General features: G+C 39.4%; 1 protein-coding gene, 1 long non-coding RNA gene and 1 pseudogene across 2 annotated transcripts; 1 reads left to right on the forward strand and 2 right to left on the reverse strand.

The window, feature by feature from the left end:
- Nucleotides 1-627: 627 nt before the first annotated feature.
- On the reverse strand, nt 628-12,680 carry LOC113576435 (tripartite motif-containing protein 35-like). Its single transcript, XM_035521325.1, has 7 exons — nt 12,665-12,680; nt 8,222-8,702; nt 7,690-7,785; nt 7,326-7,556; nt 7,020-7,042; nt 6,734-6,852; nt 628-1,614 (listed from the first exon to the last, which is right to left on the reverse strand). Exons 2-7 carry the CDS (start codon nt 8,624-8,626, stop codon nt 1,061-1,063), a joined length of 1,428 nt encoding a protein of 475 aa, XP_035377218.1. The 5' UTR covers nt 8,627-8,702; nt 12,665-12,680; the 3' UTR covers nt 628-1,060.
- On the forward strand, nt 10,769-12,180 carry LOC118240555. The gene is made up of 3 exons (XR_004775489.1): nt 10,769-10,823; nt 11,117-11,403; nt 12,080-12,180. It is a non-coding gene; the product is annotated as an uncharacterized LOC118240555 (long non-coding RNA).
- On the reverse strand, nt 12,241-16,825 carry LOC113576434 (annotated as a pseudogene).
- Between the last annotated feature and the right edge of the window lie 1,158 nt (nt 16,826-17,983).

Consider the following 17,983-nt stretch of genomic DNA (forward strand, 5'->3'; position numbering starts at 1 on the left):
GCTCTCCCGGTAGTCCCAGTAGGGGTAATAGGACCCTGCAGAGTCCAGATCTGGATACTGGTCTCCCTTGTACCAGCTCTCATAGTCCGTCGGGGGCCTGTAGGACTCTGCACAGTCCACCCCTGAGCGATACCCAGGGCCCTCCCAACATTTTCCAGGAGCACTCTCCCCTGTTGTTTGGGCACCGGGAGTGCCCAGGAGTATGGAGGGGTTTTCCCGTAAGGTCTGGGGAGGAATGGTTATGCGCCTTCATCCCCTTCTTTTTCTTTCCCAGCATCCTTTGGCGGTCGATGTTTTTGTGACGAGAGAAGGCAAAGCAGGATGCGGGGATGAGTCGTGTCAAACACGACGACTCGACTGTTTTATAACACAGTTTTATAACGACTGTTTTATAACACAAAACAAAGACAACTACGTGGCTAGCAGGCTAACCGGGTTTAAACATTGACGACATTCACATTCAAACACAAAACTTATATACATGCACACTAACGATACACAATGAGGAGCAGGTGAGAAATATGGAGGTCCTGGCCATACAGACGAACGCGCGCACGCACACACACACACACACACTTTTATTTGTAACGTATGTGACAATAAGAACATCATAACAAAATGCTCACATTATAAAAACAACACAATTGGATACCTATATCAGGAACATGAAATTTATGAATGGAGATATATTGAAAACATTTTTTTTGACAAAACAAAAAGTCATAACTCAGAATGTCAAATTCCTCAATGTTTGTTCATAATAATGAGACATATATTAATGAAACAAAAGGAAAACAAATCCAAACAAGCCAACACTTCTTCCCAAGTTACAAATCTATGTTGATTAATGAGATGGTAACTGTCATAAATAATCCACATTTACAAGTACAGGTGTTGTTCTCAGGTCTACTGTTTAAGACCTGAGTTAAAATGAGAGTTCAGTCCTACTGGCCTTAAAGGACAGCCTCACCTCTGTGGACGAAGGTCGAAGAAAACCAAAACATCTGTACAAAGAAAAACAAAATTCTGGGTTCACAAGCAATGGACAATGACAATGTGCTCAGCAAACTGCAGACTGGTTTTCTACTGTTTCTGATATCTTCACTGGTAAGATTCTTATTGGACAGTGTGATGCATTGCAGAAAAATGGGAAAACCGTGTCAGTAAAAGTGTGTGTTATAGTGTGCAGGTGTGTACTGGTTAGAAGATCAGTGAACGTCATTTCCCCCCAGTCCCAGTCCAGCTGCACTCTGACCCTCTGCAGTTTCTCTGTAGGTGTGAGGTGGTGGCATTTCTGTCCTGGGCAGCATGCCCAGTAATTATTACTACTTTTCCTGTAGCATAGACTCCACACTGAACCCCAGAATGACTTTCCCTTTCTTGATTCAGACTCTGTAATTACACCCAGTGCCCAGAAATCACTGTCTCCAACATCAACATCCCAACAGTGTGTCCCTGAGTTAAAGCCCTCAGACCCCAGGACACAAGCATTCACATCAAATCTCTCTGGATTATCAAGAATCAGCAATGTCTGTGGTCTACGTTCTACAGAAGTGAGCTCATCAGACAGGTGGAGGTGTGGATGGGCAGTGTTGGGGTCCAGAGTAACAGGAGCTGAGGAGAGAGAACAGAATGAATCATCATGTTCTTCATGTGTTTATGTGATGAGGTCACATCTACAGACTGCAGACCCTTTACTTTGAGTGAGATGACTTTAGATCTGTAGACCTTTACAGGGATTAAACCTCCTCATGTACCTTATGTCTGGTAATGACACAAGAGTCTAACATGGTATGAATTGGATTTTACTGTAGTAGGAGTGATATGTTTTATATCTGATTTTATTATAATTGGAATGATGTCAGTTATTGTATTGTTCTTTTACAGTTTTATCTTTATTTTTTAATTATGTATATCCAGAGTTAAGAACTTGCCATACTATTTTTGACTGCCCTGAGCACAGAATTAACAAAGAATTAACAACAACAAAAAAAGGTCATTTTGTTGCAATTCCACATTTCTCCACAGAGTGGCAGAAGTCCAACTATACTTGAATTTGACTTTTCATCCCATTTTCAGTATATTTGACACACTAAATGACATATATTTGAACTGGGATTTTCTTCCCATTTGCAGTATATTTGACACACTAAATAACATATATTTGAACTGGGATTTTCTTCCCATTTGCAGTATATTTGACACACTAAATGACATACTTGTATTGGGAGTTCATCCCATTTGCAGTATATTTGACACACTCAATGACATATATTTGAATTGGGATTTTCATACCATTTGCAGTACATTTGATTTATTATGACTCACCAATAATCTATTTCTGTCTTTGTCTAAGGTCATACTGCTGGTTACTGCTGGTCTTTAATAAGATGGGCACCAACTGTCATCCATCAGTTCATTTCACCAAAAATCTATTTCTGTCTAAGGCCATACTGCTGGTTACAAGGAAAATTGGTATCAAAGCAAAAAATCATCTTTTACAATAATAACTTTGGAAACCTTAGACACCATCCCACTTGCAGTATATTTGACATTGTTAAAATATACTGGAAGTTGACACCATCCCACTTGCAGTATATTTGACAACTAACATAGATTTTTATTGGGATCCCACATGCAATATATTTGACATAATTCAAATATACTTGAAGTGGGACTGTCAGAAAGTATAAGTATAAGCACATGTTGGGGGTTGGCCTATGCCCACCTTTTAACCTAGACACTTCAAATTTGTGATACTTTATCTCACTTAGGTCTAGTATCAAGCTAGTGAGTTTGGGATACCTACATTGTGTTTAGGGCCCTGAAACGTTAGTTAGGCCTCTCCTATTCAAATGCATTGCCTTTAAGTACATATGTTATGGGTTGGCATACGAAAACCTTTTAACCTAGAGAATTCAAAGTTAGGACACTTCAACTCACTTAGGTCTAGTATCTAGCTAGCAAGTTTCGGGCTCCTATGTTACACTGCTGGTGTTTAGGGCCTAAAACATACATATCAAGGGATAGGGTTATCATTTCAGGATCAGGACCACATAGGGTCACGAAATTTCATGGGTGGGACGTAGGAGGTCTCATGGATGACATATTGTCTTCTGCCTGCTCCTGTGTGTCTGTGTCCTTTCAAATCTGTACACAATGCAGGGAAAAATCTTCTGGCTGTTGTAATAGAAAACAACACACTAGGGTGTCCTCCTTTCACACAGTGTCATGGGTTGTCTCTGGCAAACATACTGAATTTTTGTGTCAATCTGACCTTTCTCAAGGGTGTCCAGAACAAGTATATGAGATATGAATGGAAATATACTTGGAGTGGGATGTTTACAAACAGTGTTTAGGGAGCGGCCATGTCGACTGGTGGCTCATCTGGGTGCCCCGAATAATATATCGGAAGGCCGGGTTGCCACAGTTTAGGGAAAACTACTTCCTGTTCCATAAACTCAAGGGGTCTGGCACTTTAATATGTTGTCTCTGGAGCCTCCCTTACCCCGCCAGTGAAATCATGTGACCCTACAAGTGAGGGAAAGCTACTTCCTGTTCCTTAGCATCTAGGTGTCAGGCACTTCCATTTTTGTCCTCAGGGGGTGCCAATGAGCAAATGGATACGCTTTGGGGCCAATTGGGCCTTCCTTGACCTTTCCTGACCTTTTTTGACTGGTGTCTATTTGGTGCCCATTCATATATACTCAGAGTAAGCTCCATTAGACAGACAGACATGGACAGGACAGCTGGACAAACCTCCCCTTACAGGTGGGATGGGATGTAGTGGACCATTGAACAGACCATCCCACTCGAAGTATATATGACACCATTTAACATGCTTGATTTGGGATTATAGCTTTCTCTGTGCTCAGACTGCTTTCAGGGTGTTCAATCTATATGTGGAACTAGGGTCTAGGGCGGGGTGAGGGGCAAGAAAGCACAAGAGCGCCCCTAGTGAGTCCCAAAACCTGTATATTGACCGTGGTAATCAGGTCAGTAAAGGGCAGTAAACACTGTCCGGACGATCACTTAACCTAGTGCGTATTGGGATCCAAAATGAGTTCACAATCCCTTTGCACATATATGTGTCCAATGGCAGTATGTAAGAATGGGGGCCGATCCCAAAAAGTGTATATCGGTACTAACTCAAACAGGCAGGCGTGTACACGGAGGAGGGGCTTTGGTAAAGGAGTCGATGAGTTGAAAAACTTTGGTTTCTCCACCAGTTGGTGCCAGATCACTAACAACCAACTGAATCAGCCAAACTTCAGTTAACTCAACCTTGGTTTTTATATTTATTAACAATCAGGGGAGCACTGATATATATTTTCAAGTTACATTTTTAGTTTATTATGAGGTCAAGAATTGATTTTAATTCTTTAATGTGATATTTTGTGTCTCTTCTATTCAGGATTAGTTGTCTAAAGTGACTGCGTGTGTTCTTAAAATGATGTGTAAGCAGGGGCACCTGTGAAGGAAACCACAATTGATTTAACATGTTGGTATTTCATACCACGATCAGATCCAGTTAACTAGTGTAACAGTGCTGTGGGGGGGGGGGGGGGGACCAGTATACAGTGTTGAGTGTTAAACTGAGTCTCCTCCTTGTGCTGGGTCTCTGTTCTCCTCCACCCTCTTACACTGAACTTTGGACTGATCAAACAGATCTCTCACCACTTTAGCTACGACAAGAAAATACTCCATAAAACAATGTTGTTGGGCAATTAGAAAAATGAAAGAAATCTTACCCAGATTCATATTAATCCAAGCACTTGGATTCAAGCTCTTGGTCAAACTGAACTGAACTGAGAACAATCTACATATTCAAATATTGGTAGTATAATGGTTTGTAGTGAAGATCTCAGAGACTTTAATGGTGTCACTCTCTGCTAGACCTGGCCTGGTAAACTGTAAGTCCTATTATTGTACAATGGAAGTGTAAGTTTGGCCTTATGTGTATTTATTCATTATTCATTCATAATTCATTATTCATTCATATTCATTAGTAGGTCAGTAGACTGTACATTTGACGTGAAGATATTATAGTCTTTTAAGCTGTACAGAAGGGCAAGAAGGGTAATTAGGAGGCAAATAGAGACAAATGCTTACGGTCTCACACACAGTGCTGGTACAGTACATATGTGGTCATGTGTGTTTATGACCTCACACACAGTATTGCAGCTGGTCCACTGTTACATATGTGGTCACATGTGTTTATGACCTCAAACACAGTATAGCATCTGGTCCACTGTCACATATGTGGTCACGTGTGTTTATGACCTCACACACAGTATTGCAGCTGGTCCACTGTTACACATGTGGTCACGTGTGTTTATGACCTCACACACAGTATTGCAGCTGGTCCACTGTTACACATGTGGTCACGTGTGTTTATGACCTCACACACAGTATTGCAGCTGGCTCAGTGTTATATGTTTTCATGTGTGTTTTCATATGAAACTTGAAACCTCAGTGCTTCTTCCTGTAGTAGCACTGCAGTGAGGTCATTTTTAGTTTATTTTAACAACACAAACCTGGTAGCGTACAGATAACATCACATTTATATAGAGTAATATTTCTTTCAATTAGACTGCATTCATAACTAAACAAATAATATGTAAGGCCAAAATTTCATGTTTGAACACTTTGTCATTAGACAGCAAACACAGTGAACTATTTGAAACATTACTGAACATTTGAATCAGTTCTTAGACAGAGTGAAATTTTCCCTACAGACCATTTTTTTGAGTCAAGTAGTAGCAGCTCTCCTGGGTGTGCTGCGTTCCCATAATTGGGAATCTAACGATAACTATTTAACTCGCATTTGTTCTCTTTGAGAAAAGAGCGGTGTATGGCCTACGGTTGGTTTGCGATGCCCCACATTTTAATTCCTGTATTTTCATTTTTCAATTGGGCCGAGGCTGTAGATGTTTGCTGCGTTAGGGATTTGTCCAGTGCTGTGTATGTACGGTTTTGTTAATAACTATTGGCTTGTAGTGCGGTTTAATGCTTTAATGTGAGCGTAAGAGTAATTAGGTCTTTAACGTTATAAAGGTCTTTGTGGATCCACGAGATCTCAGTTCTGAAGTGCAAATCACAATTGGTGGTAAGCACATCCTTATGGCAGAGTTATAAATCTGTTTTTTAATACTTGTTGATTCCTGTAAGCTTGGCCAGCGTGGTTGCTGTGTTGTACTGTACCCTGAGTATTAGTAATCCTAGTTTGTGTAGCCCTTAACTATACTATACCACTGAATACTTAACCATACTATCCCACTGAATTTTATATGTCGCCAGTGATTACTGAAAACAGTAGTTGTGGATGTAATCGTATTTTAATTGTTGTTGTTAATCATGTTTAAACTATATTTCTTATTTGTGTCAATAAACCACCTGTGCATCAGTTTCTGCAGTCCACAAATCTACTGTCAGCAGTAAACCTCTGTGTGTAGAAACCCTGTATATGGTGTATTAGTAGATGCAGACAGTTTCCCTCTTCCTCTAACTGAGGGTGGTGTGGGCAACTTGAGTTTGGCATGTACTGACTAAAGGTCTTACAAGTTTGCAAGTGAGAGAAACGATACCTGCTACACTTGCATTTAATGTCACACTGCAGTGTGTTTCCAAACCCAGAATAAAAATGATTTTTTTCATAATGACAGTTAAAATCATGTGGAGTGCAGAACCAGATCAGGTCCAATAAAGCTACTCCATGAAAACCAAAACTTACTGTACTGGAGAATCTTCTGCATGTTCTCCCAGACTCTGAACTTCAGGTTGGAAAGATGTTTTACAACATTGATCAGAGCTGCTGACACCTTCTCAGGTTCCTTTGGGGTGTGGAGAACTCTGAAAACATCAAATGTAATGTAAAATTACATTACTGCATGTAGTTTACAGAAATTTTCCTCAAACTCTGACAAGGAGAAATATAATGTAAAATCTTAAATTATTACTGTATTCAGTTTATGAAAGTGGGTTTCAGTGTGAAAAACAGACATAAGGGAATCGCTCACTGTTTCATTGTAAACTTCATGTTCTGAAATGGAAACAAAGGGAAAGTTATACGAAGAAAAGTACATCACTGAGCATTCATGGTTTGAGCTTACAAAACCAGCCTTCAATCATTTTGTGTATAAGATGAATAGACATTTGTCTTTCTTAGAGGGAAATCAGTCATTAAAGCATTTTCCACAGAAAAGCAAATGTTGGGGAACAAATTCAAATTCTTCACTACTGCAGTTGTATTTTAAGTTTAATTTACATGTATGTGTTTAAATTAGAGAGTGAGAAATTAAAGAATGAGATGAAGTGATTCTTACTTGTAAGAACAGAATGTCCTCAGCTTCCATCTCCTTCTGTAGGTTTCTGATTTGATCTGATAGAGATTCTATTTCTCCATTCATCTCCTCAATCTTCCTCCTCATCATGTGACTCTTCTGCTCCTCTTCCTCCTTCAGTGCAGCTATTCTTGCTGATTCTTCATCTCTTAGAAACTGGTGAAGCTTCTCAAACTCCTCCTTTATCTGCCTCTCTGTGTGCTGGGCCTGACACTGGAATGGGAGATGATGCAGAAATATATACAGTGTACAAATGAGCGTGAATCTTTTTCTCCACAGGATAAGTGGACACTCATGAAAGTCACGACATTAGCAACATGTTTCATCATTCAGAATGATGTTTCACCTTAATGTGGGCTGCTGTTTCATCACAGGTTTGTTTGACTTCCTCTAAGGCTTTCAGATTCTGCTGTAGATGCTCCAAAGAGATCTTGAGTTTATTCTACAATTAAAATTAGTTTAGCTGAGAGCAGCAGGAGCCTTTTCCAGCAGGTGGAAACTGTAAATGTATAAATGTGCTGTGAGTGCCAGAGAGTGAAACTGCAGAAAACAGAGTGGCAGGTTTCCTCTTTCACCAAATGTACAGTGTTCGCCTCCCGTATCTCTAACGTAGAGTTAGACTTGTGTTGGAAAATATGATTCTCAGACTTTATTATAACATAGAGACATTAGAGTTTCGTGGAGTGAGTTTGACAACTGAGTTTCACATATTTAGTAATTCTGTGCCCTAAAGACACACCCACTGACACTGACAGATCAAATCTCAACAACTGCTCTGTCAAATAAGCAAAAATATAGTAATTTACTCTTCTCAGAAGTATTTCAAATCATGTTTGTGCTACATTCTGGAATGCAAAATAACAGAATAGGTTTCATACCTTAAAATCACACACAGCTTCATCTACTGGACAGCAGTCATGATTTTTGTGTTTCTTTGAGGTCTGACACACCACACACATAGGCTGTTGGTCCTCCAGACAGAAGAGTTTTAGTTTCTCATTGTGCAGACTGCAGAACACCTCAGACCTTGCTGAAGCTCTCTGACTCCTGCTCTCTAGAAAAGCCTCACACAGGTTCTTTAGTGCAAGGTTACGGACAGGATATCCTCTCAAAGATCTTCTCCTACAAACTGGACATTCTGGAGATCCCTTGGTTTGCCAGAACTGCTGCAGACAGGTCCTACACACACTGTGGCTACATGAAAGTAGAACAGGATCCCTGAAGATGTCACAGCACACAGGACATGAAAATTCTTCTTCTGACAGCAGGTTTGTAGCAGCCATTTTCTCCCACAGCTGCTGTGCTGTTTTTTTGTAATGGCTTTTTCTGTCCAAACTTCACTCTCACATTTAGGATGTTCTGTAATAAACACAGTAGCACAGTTGGGAATCATTCACTGTAGTCCTTTATCCAACTGAGCCAGTTTAAACTCCCATCAGGCAGGAAGAATTAGATATGAGTTAATAACTTCTCATAATATTTCTGACTGAAAGACCAGTGTGGCATTTCAAAGTTTACTTCCTCAAACAGGTAGGTATTTATTGGGAGGAGGGACCTTTGTAATGTGGTCATCAGATGAAAAAACTGTTTTCTCTACCAGATGGCACCAGTATACTACCAACAAATGAATCGGGCAAACCTCAGCCAACTCTGCCTTATTTTTTAATTTTGATTTATTAATTAGTTGTGCAGTGATATTTCAAGTTTAAGATGCTTGTTAATTGAGGTCAATATTTTGATTTTCCCTGATATATTTTGTGTAAAAAAGGATTAATTCTACAGAACTCCATTAACACACTACACAGATTGGTTTGTCTTAAGACAAGGGAGTTGGGGTGCTAGAGGGCCAGAGTCCAGAAGTTGTGATCGCTCTGCTCAGACACACCTACTAAACCTGGCATGTGACCAGTGAGTTGACCCAGGTGTGTTTAAGCAGGTTACTCATCAAACCACACTGGACTCTGGCCATCTCAGACCAGAGTTTGACAACACAGTGATACATTAACTCATAACAATATCACTCATTGTGTCCTAGCACCAGAGCTACCTCTTATACAAGCTGTCATTAGCAGTTAGCTAATAAATACTTGTAAAGAATAAAGGAATAAGAAAAGATAATTTAAGACAGAGAATTGAAAATACATACAAACCTTCATGCATGCATACAAACCTACATGCATACATGCATGCATACAAACCTGCATACATGCATGCATACAAACCTGCATACATGCATACCTACAAACCTGCATACATGCATACCTACAAACCTGCATACATGCATGCCTACAAACCTGCATACATGCATGCCTACAAACCTGCATACATGCATGCCTACAAACCTGCATACATGCATGCCTACAAACCTGCATACATGCATGCCTACAAACCTGCATGCATGCATGCCTACAAACCTGCATACATGCATACCTACATGCATGCATACAAACCTACATACATACATGCATGCATACCTACATGCATGCATACATACATGCATGCATACATGCATGCATACCTACATGCATGCATACCTACATGCATGCATACCTACATGCATGCATACATGCATGCATGCATACATGCATGCATGCATGCATACATGCATACATACATACATGCATGCATACATGCATGCATGCATACATGCATACATACATGCATACATGCATGCATACATACATACATGCATACATACATACATGCATACATGCATGCATACATACATGCATACATGCATGCATACATACATGCATACATACATGCATACATACATGCATACATACATGCATACATACATACATGCATACATGCATATATACATGCATACAAACATACATACATACATACAAACCTACATACATACAAACCTACATACATACATGCATACAAACATACATATATGAATACATACATGCATACATGCATACATCCAAGCATAAAGTGTTTAAGGTAGATGTGAAGACTTTAGTCATTATATTATTTATAGTGACTAAATGTGTTTGGCTGTGACAGGCTTGTGGCTATGAGAAACTGAAAAAAATGGAAGTTGATTTAATATTTGTGGCTCTCTCCCTCTCTGTATCTTCCTTCCAGGTTTAATGGGCTAAAGTGACTGTAGTATTACTGAGAGGATGTGTAGGCAGGAGCATCTGTGATGGAAACCACAAGTAGTTTAACTATTGGTGTTTCATGTCTGCAATCAGATCCAGTTAACCAGTGTGCAGTGCTGTGGGGGGGGGGGGGGGGGGGACCAGTTGAACAGTGTTGAGTGTTAAACTGAGTCTCCTCCTTGAAGCTGGGTCTCTGTTCTCCTCCACCCTCTTACACTGAACTCTGACCTGATCAAACAGATCTTTCACCACTTCAGCTATGACAAGAAAATCCTCCATAAAATAGTGTTGTTAGGCAATTAGAGAAATGAAAGAAATCTCTCCCTGATTCACATTAATCCAGTGCTGCACACACTCTGATATCACAGTGAGTATTGTTGTTTGTTTAGGTTTTATGAGGAAATCTGTGGTCTAGTGTTCATTTTGAAGTTCAAGACTATATCACAATCCTGAGGTTGATTAATAGTTACATTTGCCAGTTACATTTCTGAATGGATATTTTTGTCTCTTCATTAATGTCTTGCTCATTATTCTGTGTAGTCCTAACGGGATTTGACCTTTGATCCCCGTTACTATAGCTTGCTTATATTTTCTGTGTACATATGTTTGAGACATAACATAATAAAACATAATATATTAAGCATCCATTTCTCCCAACAGACACTGTGGTGCTACTCTGTAATGGCTCCTTCTGTCCATTCACTTCCCTTCACCTATAATGAACCTGCTGCACAGGTGACAACTAGTCCTGCTAATATTTTACCCCTCGAATAGGCAGAGCATGGAAAAGAGAGGATTTATTTTAGGTAGATGGCAAACTATACTCTTCCTCCACTAGATGGCGACACTTCATGAACATCTAACTGAATCAGGGAAACCTGATGACTCAGTCAAAAGTGATGTACACTATTAATGCAATTGTGTGGTCACGCCTACTAATTACTGAGGTAAGGTTCAGCCAAACCATTGTTTACAGGTGTATAAAATCAAGCACATAGCCTTGCTCAGCTGAACTGAGTACAGTCTCCATAGTCAAACATTGGCTGTATAATGGTTTGTAGTGAAGATCTCAGTGACTTTAATAATGTCACTCTCTAGTCTCCACTTGTGGAGATCTGGCCTGCTAGACCTGCCCTGGTAAACTGTAAGCACTATTAATGTAAAATGGAAGTGTACGTTTGGCCTTATATGTATTTTTTTCAATATCCATTCATTTGTAGACCAGTAGACTACATTTGCCCTGAATATATTATAGTTTTTAAACTGTACGAGAGGACAGGAATCTAATAAAGAATCAGCAAATCATAAACAAAAGAAAACCAAACCAACTCTAAGATGATTAATGAGACAGCAAATGTCATGAACAAACCATATTTACAAGCACAGGTGGTGTTGTCAATTCTATTGTTTAAGATCCGAGTTAAAAAGAGTTTCAGTCCTACTGGCCTTAAAGCACAGCCTCACCTCTGTGGATGAAGGTCAAAGAAAAACAAAACATCTGAACACTAACGCTGACCACATAAACCCTTGTGTAAACATACAGGTAGTAGCAGTGCTCCATTCAGCTCAACAATGTTCAGTGTTTTGGTCTGTAATGGGTCCAGTGTCACTCTGGGTTTACAGGGAACACACTACAATGTGGAGTGCAGGGAACTGGAGGACCAGGACTGGGAAACACTGGTAAACCATTCAATACTGTGGAGACTCAACATTCACTTACAGAGTTCTCACAGATTATATACCATTTTTCACATGCAGTGGACGCTGACAACATGTTCAACAAACTACAGACTGTTTTTTTTTTTTACCATTACTGATATCTCTACTGGTAAGATTTTCAGAGGACCAATAGACATATTCCAGAATAATGGGTAAACTCTCTCTGTAAAAGTGTGTGTTATTGTGTGCAGGTGTGTACTGGTTAGAAGATCAGTGAATGTTACTTTCCCCCTGTCCCAGTCCAGCTGCACTCTGACCCTCTGCATTTTTTTTGTAGGTGGGAGGATGTTAACTACTGGTCCTGGGCAGTTTGCCCTGTATAAACCACAACTTATACTGTAGTATAGAGTCCACACTGAACTCTTGAAAAACCATCCTTTTCTGGATTCAGACTCTCTAATTACACCTACTGCCCATATATCACTGTCTCCAACACCAACATCCCAGCAGTGTGTCCCTGAGTTAAAGCCCTCAGAGCCCAGGACACACTTATCAAATCTCTTTGGACTGTCAGGAAGCAGTGATGTCTGTGGTCTACGTTCTACAGTAGTGAGATCATCAGACGGGTGGAGGTGTGGATGTGCAGCGTTGGGGTCCAGAGTAACAGGAGCTGAGGAGAGAGAACAGAATGAATCATCACATGTTCTTCATGTGTTTGTGTGATGAGGTCACATCTACAGACTGCAGACCCTTTACTTTGAGTGAGATGACTTTAGATCTGTAGACCTTTACAGGGATTAAGCCTCCTCATGTACCTTATGTCTGGTAATGACACAAGAGTCTAACATGGTATGAATTGGATTTTATTGTATTATTAGGAGTGATAAGTTTTATCTTTGATTTAATTATATTTGGAATGATAAGAGTTAGTTAATCTGGTCCTCAAATGTAGTTTATCTTGACTGAACAATCTGTCAGTCTAAAGCCAACATCTACAACATTAAGTATGTTATATTTCTAACTTTTAGATTGCACACAGCTAAGCTGATATGTAAGCACAAAAATCATGTTATGGACACCTAGATTTGTTGCATTAAAAATAATTATATAAAACGCTCTCCAAGTAAATTCAAGTATTATAAATTCATAGAACATCATTTTAATCTCCACGTTAATCTTTTATTCTAAGAACAGCTCAGGAAAATCAAAACGGTCCAGCAGAAACTGGGTCAAAGTATCTTACACACACAATAGAACAACAGACTGTCTAGACTGCACACTGCCTTAATGATTAAATTACATAATATGTTGAATTTAATGATGTGAAGTTAAAAAATTTGTGTTGTACAGGCCTCATAAGAGTGACTAGTACATACACTGGTATATTTATGCAATCCACTAATGGGATGTACAGCAAACGTGTTTATGTGGTTTGTGCGCCCTCTGTAGGAAAAGAGGGTGAAGTGTCGGTGATAAGTGTGCGTCCCAGTCCCGATTGGTACTGGTGCGCATACAGTCCAACACACGCATATAGGTCTGCAAGGCGTAGAGCTGCAAAGATATTTATCACTTTCATTTGTTTATTGCTTGTTGTTTTGATCTTTTGAAATCAATATTACTGGTTTTATTAGTTAATATTTGCATACAGACTTGGATTCATTTTTAGGTATCACACATGAAAAATAACTAGTACAAATGACTCCTTTCTTGGCAGACATTTTTATCAGTGGTTTTACTGTTAGAGGCCTTTAATGTTGTAATCTTTCATTTCCCAAACCCAGAATACTCCAAATAAAGTCCTAATTCTGAGGACTACAGAAGCAGTCCAATAAATCTACTCCACGAAAACAAAAACTCACTGTACTGGAGAAACTACTTCATGTTCTCCCAGACTCTGAACTTCAGGTTGGTAAGATGTTTTGCTACATTGATCAGAGCTCCTGACACCTTCTCAGGTTCCTTTGGGGTATGTTGAACTCTGTATAGTACAGAACTGGTTATAATATAGTGTATAGGTTAACAATGCTGCTTCTCCCTTGGGAAACCCCATCTGGGAAAGTGATCTACGCTATACCAATAACAATCCTTGGCCAAAACTCCTAACACTACATTCACGTGCCTCTATAACATGCTTGAAATTGTAAGTTGTTCTAGATAAGCAGGTCTGTCAAATGTGTAAAATGTAATGAAACTGTGTTAAACGATATTACTGTCCATCAAATTATTTTAAATTCAGATCAGCATGATATATGTCGTTCACTGACTTTACCAATGTATGTTTTATATTGTCACTAAACACCAATGTATCTTTCATTTTCATATACAGGATACCACCTTCATATATCACCAATGTACAAACAAATTCTGCGGACTAACAGGAAGATCAAAATATAAATAATAATCACTTACTGTTTCAATGTGGATGTTGTGATGGAAATTATTATTCGATCATGTATTATCATGTGATTCATGTTAATCCTTTCTCTATGTAATCCCATATGAATAGTTTAGTCTGCACATTCTGTCTTTGTATATTATGTGAACAAAACGACTGCTGAATCAGCTGCTTCGTGATCTTGCATGTGTCGTGCGACTAATCCTGATAAAGAGGATCTAGCAAACTGTGTCTGTCCTGGTGGAACAGAGCATCCTGATATGTGCAGAAGTGCTTAGTGCAACAAGGAGCAGGAAATGGGTATACAGGATGACAGGACATCCCTTCCAGGATGTGAAGTTTAGGTATAAGGAGCAGAGCCAGTCTACCCCTTTAGAACGTTTGCTTAGAGCATTAGCTCTCACACAGCTGTGTTTTGTATGCCTTATTTTCTTTATTAAATTACTCTTTTAATCACGTCTGACTTGCTGTTTATTCAAAATTCCACCACAATGTCAAGTTCTGAGAAGACAACAATGAGACAATTGAATAAAGGAAAATGAAATCAATGCATCTAAAGAGCCTTTTACATACAAAACAAACAAATGTCAGAACACTTGACTTATTTGTTTTTGTTCATTTGTTTGCATGCATGTGTGTGTGTGATTTAAAGAGAGATGGAGAGAGAGAGAGATGGAGAGAGAGAGAGAGATGGAGAGAGAGAGAGAGAGGGAGAGATGGAGAGAGAGAGATGGAGAGATGGAGAGATGGAGAGAGAGAGAGGGAGAGATGGAGAGAGAGAGAAATGGAGAGATGGAGAGAGAGAGGGAGAGATGGAGAGAGAGAGAGATGGAGAGATGGAGAGATGGAGAGAGAGAGAGGGAGAGATGGAGAGAGAGAGAAATGGAGAGATGGAGAGAGAGATGGAGAAATGGAGAGAGGGTGATTCTTACTTGTAAGAACAGAATGTCCTCAGCTTCCATCTCCTTCTGTAGGTTTCTGATCTGATCTGATAGAGATTCTATTTCTCCATTCATCTCCTCAATCTTCCTCCTCATCATGTGACTCTTCTGCTCCTCTTCCTCCTTCAGGGCAGCTATTCTTGCTGATTCTTCATCTCTTAGAAACTGGTGAAGCTTCTCAAACTCCTCCTTTATCTGCCTCTCTGTGTGCTGGGCCTGACACTGGAATTGGAGATGATGCAGAAATATATACAGTGCACAAATGTGTATGAATATTTTTCTCCACAGGATAAGTGGACACTCAAGGAAATCATGACTTTAGCAACATATACAATAATTCAGAATGATGTTTCACCTTAATGTGGGCTGCTGTTTCATCACAGGTTTGTTGGACTTCCTCTAAGGCTTTCAGATTCTGCTGTAGAGGCTCCAAAGAGGTCTTGAGTTTATTCTACAATTAAAATTAGTTTAGCTGAGAGCAGCAGGAGCCTTGTCCAGCAGGTGGAAACTGTAAATGTATAAATGTGCTGTGAGTGCCAGAGAGTGAAACTGCAGAAAACAGAGTGGCAGGTTTCCTCTTTCACCAAATGTACAGTGGACTCCTCCCTTATCTCTAATGTAGAGTTAGTCTTGTGTTGGAGAATATGATTCTCATAGACTTTATTACAACATAGAGACATTAGAGTTTCAGAGGGTGAGTTTAACCACTGGGCATTTCTTCTGATTTAGTCAATCTATGAGCCACACATATTTGGGTCTTTACCTTGAAGCCACATCTACTGACCCTGACAAAGCAACTCTCAACAACTGTTATGTCAAACAACATAATCATTTACTCATTTCACAAGCATATTAAACCATGTTTGTGCAAATTTTTGGAATTTAAAATAATAGAATAAGTTTCATACCTTAAAGTCACATACAGCTTCATCTACTGGACAGCAGTTGTGATTTTTATGTGCCTTTGAAAGATGACACACCACACACACAGGCTGTTGGGCCTCCAGACAGAAGAGTTTGAGTTTCTCGTTGTGCAGACTGCAGAGCACCACAAACCCCGCTGAATCTCTCTGACTCCTGCTCTAGAAAAGCCTCACACAGGTTCTTTAATGCTATATTACAGGGAGGGTCAGATTTAGAGGATCTTTTACAAAGTGGGCATTCTCAGGATCCCTTGGTTTCCCAGAACTGCTACAGACAGGTCTTGCACACACTATGGCTACACGACAGTAGAACAGGATCCCTGAAGATGTCACAGCACACAGGACATGAAAACTCTTCTTCTGATAGAGGGTTTTGTAGCAGGTATTTCCTCCCACAGCTGCTGTGCTGTTTCTTTGTGATGGCCAAGTTTAGTCCAAACTTCACTTTCATCAGTATGAGAGAATCAGTAATTAGTACTCTATCCAGTGGAGGGAGTTTAGACTCCTTTCAGAAATAAGGCAGGCAGTAGTAAATACCAGTGTTAAGAGCTTATCATATTTATGACTGACCTGAATGCAGATTTACTAAAGGCTAGCATGCTATCACAAACGTTAACTTCCTCAGTCAGGTGAAGGAGTACAGAGAAGTCAAACAATACAGAGTGGTGGGGCTTTTGTAGAGAAGTCAATACGACGAAAACCTGCTTTCTCCACCAGATGGCACCAGTTCACTAATAACTAGAATCACGGTAACCTCGGCAAATTCAGTGATCGTTTTTATATTTCTTCATTAACAATTATGGGTGCAATGATATAAACACTTTCAAGTTAAATGTTTGTTAATTCTGACATCAATATTTAGATTTATTTTTGCTATTTTATATAACAATATAGCTACTACTGAGCCTCAATAATATACTACACAGCTTAGTTGGCTTAGAAAAACACATATTTTATTTAAAAACAAAATTGCAAAGTAGTATGAACCTTTCCACAAAAACAACAGGCCCTTTAAAATAATACCAATAAATAAGAAAGGAAACAAATACCTGAACTGCCTCATATAATATCAAATATAGCATATACTGCTATATGAACCGCCAGAGATAAAACCTTAGATATATATTTGATTACTTTAAAGTTACATGAACTGCATTTGGCCTTGTAAATATGGGATATTCTTGGAACGTTTTCAACAAAGACAAATATTTATTGTATCTGTACAAAAAACAAAAAAAACCAAACAAGCTTTGGTTTAAAAAAAATGTATGCTCTGTGTCTCTAGGCCTCTATTTGTAACAAACTTGCAACTCAGAGATAGACATCATATTTTTGCACACCACTTAACCTATACGTTGTGCAACACTTATTTCACATTTAAAAGCATACAGTGTATCACACAAGGGACAAGTCAAGGCGTAAAGAACAAAACAACAAACGTAGTGGTCTGTCCCGCTGAACTGGAACACAGCTGGAGACAGCAGGATAAGCGAGCATGTGCTACGAGTAGGAGTGGAGAAGCGCTGTCTCATATACAGATTTTCTTTACCAATCATCTCATAAATATGCATGTAAATAACAAAGCAATAAAGGTAGGTATGTAGGTACC

This window comes from Electrophorus electricus, chromosome 22, assembly GCF_013358815.1.
Source record: "Electrophorus electricus isolate fEleEle1 chromosome 22, fEleEle1.pri, whole genome shotgun sequence".
NCBI classification, from domain to species: domain Eukaryota; kingdom Metazoa; phylum Chordata; class Actinopteri; order Gymnotiformes; family Gymnotidae; genus Electrophorus; species Electrophorus electricus.

Coding starts and splice junctions, on each gene's coding strand:
- LOC113576435 (XM_035521325.1), bottom strand. CDS start 8,626: ATGGCTGCTACAAACCTGCTGTCAGAAGAAGAATTTTCATGTCCTGTG. Junction 7,043..7,325: donor AGGACATTCTGTTCTTACAA/GTAAGAATCACT, acceptor TTTCCATTTCAG/AACATGAAGTTTACAATGAA. Junction 6,853..7,019: donor ATGAAGTTTACAATGAAACA/GTGAGCGATTCC, acceptor TGATGTTTTCAG/AGTTCTCCACACCCCAAAGG.